Source organism: Chinchilla lanigera, unplaced genomic scaffold, assembly GCF_000276665.1.
Source record: "Chinchilla lanigera isolate Chin_1 unplaced genomic scaffold, ChiLan1.0 scaffold00002, whole genome shotgun sequence".
Classification (NCBI taxonomy): Eukaryota; Metazoa; Chordata; class Mammalia; order Rodentia; family Chinchillidae; genus Chinchilla; species Chinchilla lanigera.
Genome location: NW_004955403.1, coordinates 77,027 through 87,637, shown reverse-complemented (window position 1 = coordinate 87,637; position 10,611 = coordinate 77,027). Strand labels below are relative to the sequence as shown.

The 10,611-nt window shown below is 40.0% G+C and overlaps 1 protein-coding gene across 3 annotated transcripts in view; it reads right to left on the bottom strand.

Annotated features, from left to right (window-relative positions):
- The window catches only part of Als2 (amyotrophic lateral sclerosis 2 (juvenile)), an 82,129-nt gene that overhangs the window by 16,940 nt on the left and 54,578 nt on the right, over positions 1-10,611 (bottom strand). The window contains exons 23-26 of one of the 3 annotated variants that reach the window (XM_005373184.2): positions 7,238-7,371; positions 6,166-6,333; positions 2,021-2,138; positions 381-538 (exon numbers count right to left, since the gene is read on the bottom strand). In XM_005373184.2, the coding sequence (XP_005373241.1) occupies positions 381-538; positions 2,021-2,138; positions 6,166-6,333; positions 7,238-7,371 (578 nt within the window). Of the gene's footprint in view, positions 1-380; positions 539-2,020; positions 2,139-6,165; positions 6,334-7,237; positions 7,372-10,611 lie in introns of those variants that run through there. The other 2 variants (XM_005373185.2, XM_005373186.2) reach the window with 2 other exon arrangements.

Genomic DNA, 10,611 nt, shown 5'->3' with positions numbered 1-10,611 from the left:
TCTGTTAATGTTTCCCTCCTTTTATCCTTAAAATAAAAAATAAAAAAAAAAAATAAAAAAAAAAAAAACAATAAAAGGGGGAACACTTAAGATTCTCCACAAAACTGTAGCTGGGCATGGTAGAGCACACCTGTAATCCTAACACTCAGGAGGCTGGGACAGGAGGATTGCTGTGAGTTTTAAAGCCAGCCTGGGCTATATAGTGAGTTACTTCAAGGCTAGCCTGAACTACATAGTGAGACCCTATCACAAAAAAAAACAACAAAAAATTAGCATACAAAACACGAAGTTGTAGTGTCTAGATTTAGGGTGAAAATACACAAGCATTAATATAAAGTATTGCTCCACAGCTTTCAGACTTCAACGAAAAGATCTTTTACCTCACCAGCTGGAAAATTCGCTTAAGATAGGACTTAATCTCCTTTACAGCCTCCTGCAGTAGCCGGCGGTTGGCTCCCACACCCACATAGGTCATTCTGTACACGGCAACCAGCGTCTCCACAAGCCTGCCCAGGGGGTGCAGGGGCGTGTCGCAGGCCTGTGCCGGGAGAGCAGAGAAGAGGCCAGTCAGTGTGCACACAGAGACAGGGACCGACACACAGTTTCATAGGACAAATGATTTTGTACTGAGCTTGCGCAGATACAGTACACAGATGCAATTCCTAAACCTGGTACTGCAGGGCGCGCCTGTAACCCAGCATTTGGGAGGCTGAGGCAGGAGATGAAGGCCAGCCTGGGTTACACAGTGAGTTCAAGGCCAGCCTGAAATACATAGTGAGACCCTGCCTCAAAAAACCAAAAAGCTGGAACTCCTATTTTTGCTTTTTAATTGACAATTAATCATAACACATTTTAACGGCATATTATGTGATATTTTGCTATATTCATACAAGTATATCAACTCAGGATAATTTAGTTATTCCATAATCTCAGTTATTATTATTTCTTTTTGATAAGAACATTCAGCAATACAATGCAATAATGTTAAGCATAATCACCCTCTGGCTAACAGACCACTGTTATTCAGTCATTCAAAATAGAAAACTTTTTGGTCATAAAAAAGGATAAAACCCTGTCACTGGCCGCACATGAATGGACCTGAAGATCATAATATCAGCTAAGTCAGGCACAGCAAGACAAATACTACATGGTCCCAATCATATGTGGAGTGTAAAAGACCTGATCTCACAGAACTAGAGAGCAAAGACTGATTACTGGAGTTTCTAATCTTAATCAGAGAACCCACTTAACACCTTGAGAAAATAGCTCTGGAAGCACTGATACAGAATACCATTAAACAAAAGAAAGCAGTGAATTGTAAACTTCAGAAAAACTTGAAATGTTACCTTAGAGAAAACCAAACACTGATTGTTGATTATGCACTGAAACTGTCACACTCCTGTTTCCTTGATTCCTTAGCACTCTCTCCTGTACCGCCTCAACCAATGCATGCCCCATTAATTAATTAATTAATTAATTAATTTTACATGCCCCACTTTAAACTACAATTCTTACAGGAGTGAGAAGGAAGCAGACAACATTCCAACATCCCTTTCCATAGGCAATCTCTTATGTTATTAAGAAAAAGCTGCTTTAAACTCTGATCTTAGTTCTTAAGAACTTGAACAGGCTAGGCATGGTGCAGCATACCTGAAATCCACTTGGGAGGTTGAGGCAGGAGGACTGCTGCAAGTTCAAGGCTAACCTGGGCTACATAGTGAGTTTAAGACCAGCCTGAACTACACTGTGAGACCCTGGCTCAAAAAGAAAACAAAACAAAAAACCCAGAAAACAAACAAAACCCCCAAAGAAACAAACAGAAAAACTTCCCTAATACCTTCTTAAACTTAAGAAATTCCATCTTAATAATGGGACAATCTTCATATAGAAATATGATCTTAGAGAACTAGCAGAAGAAACACATAAAAAATAAAACCAGGACCAGGCTAACATTTGAGGATATAATGTTGTAGTTGCATCATTGATTCACAAAACTAAAGTCACTTTGATTCCAGTTTACCTTTATTAAATACTTCTTGATATCATCGTATTTCTCCACAGAGAAGGCACCGACATGCTGTGGAATGAATTCCAAACTCTCTAGTGTCTGAGTCTGTGAGCGACTTAATATTTCTGGACTATAAAAAGGGAAAGGAAAGCCTATTATATATTTCAGATCAAGAAAGCAAGATCTTATAAATGTGCACATGGAACATGGTCACAAAGTATGGATGAAGTGGAGCATCCGGCACAGTTTTGGGCCTAAATGAGCTCATAAACGGTCCCTTCTGTTAGGTACCATATTTATAGAACATTCACTCAAAACGGCATTTAACACTGTCTCACACCAGTTACAATAAATTCATGAAGATTCTGCTCCAATCTATTATGCTGGTAAGAAACCCATGGCATTAGCCTGAAGAGAAAACTGGAAATAAACCTGTTAGAGATGAAAATGAAGTAAAAAAAGAGATAGAGCTAAGGAAAATAAATCAAGGTGCAAATGAAAAAATGCAAATGAGCTCAGGAAGCAAGGAAATAACGTGGGCATCCAGAAGGTGAGAGGCAAGGAAGCACAGAACAGGCAGAGGGAAGCTCTGCATGAAGAGGCCAAGACAACAGATCAGCAGTTGGATTTTAGAAATTAAGAAGAGTACACCATTGTTAGTAGATTATAACAAACCAGTAAGATCTTTGTGGTAGCACATGGTTTTATGCAGAAGTCCACTCATTCTCAATTCTTAGGAATACCCAGCAATGGTTAGCCAAGGGTAAAGTCTCAAGGTCTGCATCTGCATGTAGCAATCATGAGGCTCAGGAATGAAAGAGTACAATCAATTCCTACTTTTCCCCAGAGAATAAAAACCCCACTGCCTGCTATGTAATTACTGAAAACACACAACCAGAAATGGCAAGCAGAGATACTGTGGTTTATTTTACTTTCAAATATTTGGGAGTATGCAATTAGACAGAATCTAGACTAATCTCTTTAGCAAATTAACAATTACTATTTGTCAGACAAATAGTAATTTGAGACATTTAAATTTCCTGAAATATTTTTCAATCTCTGGAATTTAATTTCTGCATAACTATATTGCGCTTATATACTTGCAAACTGATGACGTGCACAAAGAACTTTAAGAAACTAGACCTTTTACTCATGCAGAACACACACTTGTATTCTGAGTGAATGGACAGTTGCTCAATCTTAATTCCTTTAATTAGAAAAAAAACTAACATTTGTACATGAAAAACTAACTTTAAAATCAAGTGCATATAATTGCACACACGGATCAAAATAAGCTCTTTGATATTTTATTTTTTTATTTTTATTTTTTTGGGTTTTTGGTTTTTCTCTGGTACCGGGAACCGAACTCATGACCTTGCGCTTGCCAGGCAGGCGCTTTTGCTGCTGAGCTAAATCCCCAGCCCCTGCTCTTTGATATTTTAATAAAGCAATAGCTTTAAAAAATGACCTAGAATTAGACTTAAAATAGTTCATTGTTTCACTACAGGGAGCAGAGCAGTCTTTAGGTCCAAATGTCAGGCAATGTTTACGGGAGCTACTGGTACAACTGAGGTAAGGAAAGCTGAAGAAAGGCAGATGGAGAAAACAGGAGAAAAGAAGAAAAAGGAGAGACAGAAAAAAGGAGAGAAAGTGTTACTGTAACTGTCCTTGTAGCATTTCGAAGTGCTGCGGCACTGCGGCCTCCCACAGCTGAGAACCGTGGCGGCCGTTCAGCTGCTCTTTCCGCACAGCAGACCATTCTCTGGCTGCTTTCAAGGTCTGTGTGAGTCTGAACAGGGCGCGTCCGTGTACGTGTGTCCCTGGCTTGATCCAGGGCGGGATCGCTCAGCTTCTCAGTTCTACCAATTCAAATCTTTCACCAAATACGGTAAATTTTCAACCATTCTTTCTTCAACAGAATTTCCACCCATATTCTCTTCTTCTTTGAGTTTAAACCCACATGGCCTTAAAGCTCTGTTCTGCTTTTTGCCTCCTTTTCCCATTCTATTGTCCAGAGTGGATGATTCCTACAAATCTATTTTCAAGTTCACTGATTCTGCTACTGAGTTCACATGGTTAGTCCCTTAGGTTATTGTAGGCTAAGACTCTGGTTTGGTTCTTCTTAGGTCTTTTATTTCTTTGGTGACACTGCTCCCCTTGGTACTAGGGAATGAATCCAAGGCCTCACTGCAGGCTTCCAAGTGCTCTACTACCAATCCATATCCCCAGGCTTTTTTGGGGAGAAGGGGTTTTAATCAGGGTCTTACTATACAGTCCAGGCTGGCCTTGAACTCAGCCCAGGTGGGTCTCGAACTCCTAGCCATCCTCCTGCCTCAGCCTCCTCGATGCTGACATTACAGGTGTGTGCCATCACTCCTTGATTTCCCCAGCCTTTTAAAAGACTGAGATAGTATATTAAGTTGTCCAAGCTGTCCTCCAATTTGTGATCCTCTTGCTTCAGCCTTCGGAGTAGCTGGAATCACAGATGTGTACCACCACACCTGTATTGATACTTTCACTTTAGTATTTGTTTCAAAGATGTCTGTGGCTACTCATTTGATCATTTTTTAACAGCTGCTTTAAAGTTCTTCTCAGGTAACTCTAACATTGTATCACCAATGTCTGCTGATTGTCTCCCCAACTCGGGATTTTCATGGTTACTCTGGGTCTCTATATCCTGTGGAGAGTGCTCACATGCATGAAGAGTAAAAACAGCAAGCATGAACTGTTATCTTCAGAAGGACCTGCTTTTAAGGTTGGCCATCAGCTGGAGTCTGGGAACTAAGTTTGCTCCAAATTTCCCATGTTGATGTGAAACTGCTCCTGACTGATAAGGGATTCTGCTCTCTGTGGACTGTATCAACCACGTGACTTATGGTAAAAATAGCTTTCCCTTTGGGATTACTGAGCAATTCTGCTGGTTGCTAGGCATAAGGTGCCAACATGAGAGGACTTTAGTAAAAACTGCTGGTCCTGAATCGCCAGTGTTTCTCTGCTGGGAAGAGTGTGTGTGCGCTGTGTGACCCATCACAGAAAGGACAGAGTATGGGACACTTACATAGGCGTCTTCCTCCTTTGATCTAGCTGTGCACCCATACTGTGCTGTTATGATCTTACTGATGAGTACGCCTGTATCTTCAGTGTTCTGAGTTCTAGAAAATCATTGAGCATAAAAATCTTAGAAGCCCTTAAAATAGCTGGACGTTTTGCTCCAGTCTTCTGCAGGCTGATTCCAATGTAAGTTCAAAGCCTTTGCAGTCCCGAGGGGGCCTGCAGTGGGCATGACCAGAGCAGTCACCCTGGGCCCAAGAATAGGTCTATCTACTCATGTGGCTCTCAATGCCTTTGGTGTACTACCAAGTCTGCCTATGTGCCAGTGTGTGATGAGTCCAGGAGTTTATAAATAACTTCATGGGATTTCCAGAGCTCTCTTTCCCTCACTTCCCAGGCATTTTCAGGTTCTCAGAGCTTCTCTTTCAGATCTTTCGGCCAGAAGCTACCCACTTTTGTGAATGTGGCATATTCAGGGCCAAAAGCTGGGAGGATAGAGTGAAACTGCCAATCAAGAGGCTTAGCCTTGCCTATTGGGCCTGAGGTTCCAGTGAAAGCAGACAACACTCCACTGTTTCAGAGTTGTGGCTCCTGAAGTCCCATCACTGGCTGCCCACCCCGCCACTCCCATCGCCGCCTCTACTGTAGAACCTGGAGGCGAGGACAGGAAGGAAGCGAGGTGCTACCTCTACTCAGAGCTTTAGGAGGCCTGTCTCACTCCTTGAGCTGGAACCAGAAGGTTTCTTCCAGATCTCTCTCTGTGCCACTGTGCTTACTTCCAGCTCCCAGGTTCCAGAGTGCAGACTGAAGAACGAGAGAAACACCGGCAGCTCACCCCGGGGTTCAGGTGTGCTTACTCACTCCACCGGTTGCTCTCCAGAGTTCTCAGACAGTCGTCCATGCATTCTGTCCAGGTTCCACAGTTACGTTCAACAGAAGATAACAGAGGTGTGCTTTAATCCATCTTACCCAGAGACAGAAGTACACGATTAACTTTTAAATTAAATTATATTTTAAAATAAAATGCAGTGAGTCCTGGCCACTCACTGGTCTTAAGCTTCATTTTTCTAATACACTCAGCCCCGTGCCGGGCAGGCCTCACTCACCTGTCTCTGTGCTGACGCCGACTGGCAGTCAGGGCCACAGCGATGTTGTCCCAGGCTTTCCAGACGTCGCCCTGGCCTGGGCTCTCACAGCCCAGCTGGCGCCAGCATTCATCAAACACTGCTTTCCATTTCTCATCAGCTGCTACAGCCAGGTTTCCCAGCTTCCTGCTAATAGAGTCACAGCAACCTTTACGAATCAGTTCTGTGCAGAACTGCTCCAAACAATGCAAACTTCCTGACTCACAGCTGAGAACACTTCCGTGGCCCAAACTACCTCAAGCTGATTTAAACAGTTCTATTTTTAAAACACTGAATGAAAATTTGAAAGGGACGGCTCTGGACTATTGTTTTTTGGATACTAAAATATACGGATTATTAAGCACAAAGCATATCAGAATTGACTCCTCTGTCTCCTCTCTTTCCACAGAATTGATTTTATTAAATTGCTTCCTGAGAAAAAGGGGAAAATGCTGTTTTAGCTAACCCAAATCCCTGTACTATTAAAAGTTGGACTCCTCTCACACCTATAACTTTTATTTTAAATATCCATCATTGAGGTTTATAATTTAAGCCAAGATCACTGATTTAGTTATGAACACCACTGTCAGGTGACAATTCAGAGGTTATACCTTGTTTATAAAAAGGACAACCTGGTTGGGCATGGTGGTGCCTCCCTGTAATCCCAGCACTTGGAAAGCTGGGGCAGGAGGATTCCTCCAAGTTTGAGGCCAGTTTGGGTTACAAAGTTAGTTCAAGGACAGCCTGGACCACATAGTGAGACCCTGTCTCACCCCACCTCTCCCTAAAAGGTAAAACTTAAAAAGAACAGACAAACTTGACTTTGCAGCCATGAGTGGTAGTACATGCCTGTAATCCCAGCACTTAGGAGGCTGAGGAAGGAGGATCATTTCAAGGCCAGCCTGAACTACATTTCCAGACCCTGTCTTAGGGAGAAAAAAACCCAAAAACCAAAACACCTTGATTTTGCTATTAAAATATTAACCAGCTTCGATGAAAGCAAGACAATCCAAAACATTCAATAACTAATCCAAAACCAACACCAGTTACTTACAGAATCTTGGGTCTGTCTTTATCATTCTCATACAGACTGGGTTTGAAATAAGTTCCAGTGATTTTTATCCCAGATCCCCATTCTCCACTAAAATAACCTTCAATATAATCTCCATTTAGCATTGTCAGTGTACCCTACATAAAATTAGAGAAAAACTGGTTAGAGGAAATATTTTCAATTAAAACAATTAAGAGGAAAAAGAGCACTAATTGGTTAACAGTTTCACTTTTAATCTGCTCTTTACCAAACTCCAATTCTTTGGTAGCAGACCAAAAAAAGATGTGTATTTGTGTATCTTCAGAGTGTATGAAAATAATCCATCAATAAAAAAAAATCCACAAGAAAAATGGAAAATCTTTTAGTTGTATGAAACAAACATACAACATATTAAAATTTATGGGATAATGCTAAGGCACTGCTTAAGAGGAAATTTAGAGCAGTTGACACCTATCTCTAAAAATAAGATCTCAAATCAATACTATGAAATTTCACAGAACAAAACTAGAACAATGGGAACAAAGCAAGAGGAAGAAAGGAAATAATAAAGATTAATGCAGAAATCAGTTAAATAGAAAACAAAAAAAGAGAAAAAAAATCAAACCCAAAGATATACAAAACCAACATTGAATTAGACTGATCAAGAAGAGATAAATTTATAGAACCAATAATGAAATGGGATATTACTATCCTTAGAGAAATTAAAAAGGTTAAATGGTGCTGTGGTTTCAATGTGTGTCCCCCCAAAATCCTGGGTGGGATTAAGAGGTGGGGCCTTTTGGGGAAAGGATTAAGTCACAGGGTTCTACCCTACGAGTGAATCCCTGGCTTATAAACAGGTTGGGGAGCACCAACTTATCATTTTTGGTCCTTTTGCCTTCTACTCTTTGTCTGTCCCTCCCACCATGTAAGGACACAGCAAGAAGGTCCTCAGATACCAAACAATAGTGTCTTGGGTATAAACTTTCTAGTCCTCAGAATGGTGAGGAAATAAATTTTCTACCTGTGGTATTTTGTTAGAGCAGCAAAAATTGACTAAAACAGAAGAGAATACTAAGAGAATAGCTTTTTGACTGTTACTTTTTAGATAAATGAAAAAGAAATATTTCTAGGAGGACACACATGACCAAAACTGACTCAAGAGGAAAAGGAAAATCTGAATAAACCTATAAAAGTGAAGAAATTAAGTCTGAAATAAGTCTTTTATAAAGAAAGCACTGCTGAAGCAGAGGTCCCTCAGGGCAAACTAGACGCAGAGGAACAGAAACTGAGACACAGGGAGACAAAGCCAGATAAGGAGAGTCAACCCAAAGAAAAAACCCCCTCTGGACCACAGTACTAACCCTAACTCTCCAGGTCCAGCAAACTTGGCATCTTGGAAGTGCATCCAGCATCCTGAGGAAATGAGCCAGAGCTGCAGCAGCAAGACCCCTAGGTTTCCAGCCCTAACCCCAACCCTAACCCTATTAGCATTACAACAGATTTCTCAGCACAAACCTTAAAGACAGAAAAGCCTGGAGTGAAGATTTTCAAGTCCTAAAAGCAAACACTGTTCAGATTAATATGTGCTTCAAAACTAGCTCTCAAAACTAATGGAAAAATAAGGACTTGCCATGACAAAAAGCACCTCACAAAACTTATGACCACCTAACTAGCACTACAAAAAGTACTTGAAAAAAAGCCTACGCAGAGACAATGATGCTAAAAGCACCAAACAGCCTAAAGGAACAAATACACCATGCAAAGTTAGCTGTGAAGCAAAAGAGAAAAAAATAAACAGCAGAAAAAAAATAATGCAATGACAGGAATCAGTCAACACCATTTAGTTATAACCCTAAATGTGAGCAATCTTAACCCTCTAATCAAAGACACAGATCAGATTAAAAAAAAAAAAAAAAAAAGACCCAACTGTATGTTGCATAAAAGAGACATATCTCATCAATATAGAAACACACAGACTGGAAATAAAATGATGGAAAACAATACTCCATGCAACAGGGAGCCCCAAAATAAGGAAAAGCAACATCCTATTTTCAGACAAATGGACTTCAAACCAAAACTCATCAGAAGAGACAAAGAAGGTCATCACACTGGTAAAGGGAACATTCAACAGGAAGAGACAACAACTGTAAATATATATGCACCAAATGCCACCGCATTCACCTTTATAAAACAAATATTACTGGATTTCAAAGACCAAATAAACATCAACACAATCATAGTTGGGGACTTTAATATCTCACTGGCACAAATAGGTCAACTAGACAAAAACAAAACAAAACCAAGAAAGAAATATCAGAGATGAACTACACATTCAAACAAATGGAATTAAGAGCTAACCCTAACCCTATCTACAGAGTATTCCATGCAACATGAGAATATATTTTTCTCAGCAACACATGACTTCTTCAAAAGAGATCACATCTCAAGCCATAAAGTATGTTTAATAAATACAAAAGAATTAAAAACTAATTTCATGTATATTATCAGATCACAGAGCAGTGAAACTAGAAATCAATGGCAAAAGTAATCACAGAAATTATGCAAACACATGAGATTAAATAATACACACTTGTACAATCAATTGGCCACAGAAGAAATCAACGAAGAAATTAAAGTTCCTAGATCAAATGACACTGCCACTACAACATACTATAGAACCTATAGACATGCTGGGCATGGTGGCACATGCTTGTTATCCCAGCACTTGGGAGGCTGAGGCCGGAGGATCACTGTGAGTTCGAGACCAGCAAGGGCTACATAGTGAATTCAAGGCCAACTTGAACTATGCAGTGAGGTCCTGTCTTGAAAAACAAAAACAAAACAACAAAAAAGAACCTAGAAACACAAGGAAAGAGGTCCTAAGATGGAAGGACTGCATATACCTGTGAACGCCCATGTCAAAAACCAGAGTGATCCCAAATAATGTAATGGTATACCTCAAGGTTCTAGAACAGTAAGAGCAATCCAAATAAAAAACTGGTACCAGAAAGGAGATGATAAGTATCAGAGAATAAATTAATGAAATTGAGACGATACAAAAATACAAAAAAAAAAAAAAAAATCAATGACTCACAGGTGGTTCTCTGAATGAACAAAATAGACAAGCCATTAGCCAGATGTAGTGAAGAAAAAACTCACATCAAAGCAATTAGAAATGAAAGATATGAAATCAAAATGAAAACCACCAAAATCTAGAGAACTGTAAGTAACTACTTTGAAAATAAATTGTATTCCAATAAATCGGCAAAGTAGAAAAAAAAGTAGATTCTCAGACACATATGACTTATCAAAACTCAACCAGGAAGATATAAAAACCTTGCATAGTCCAATAACAGGCAATGAAACTGAGGCAGTGATAGAAGTCTCAAGAACTT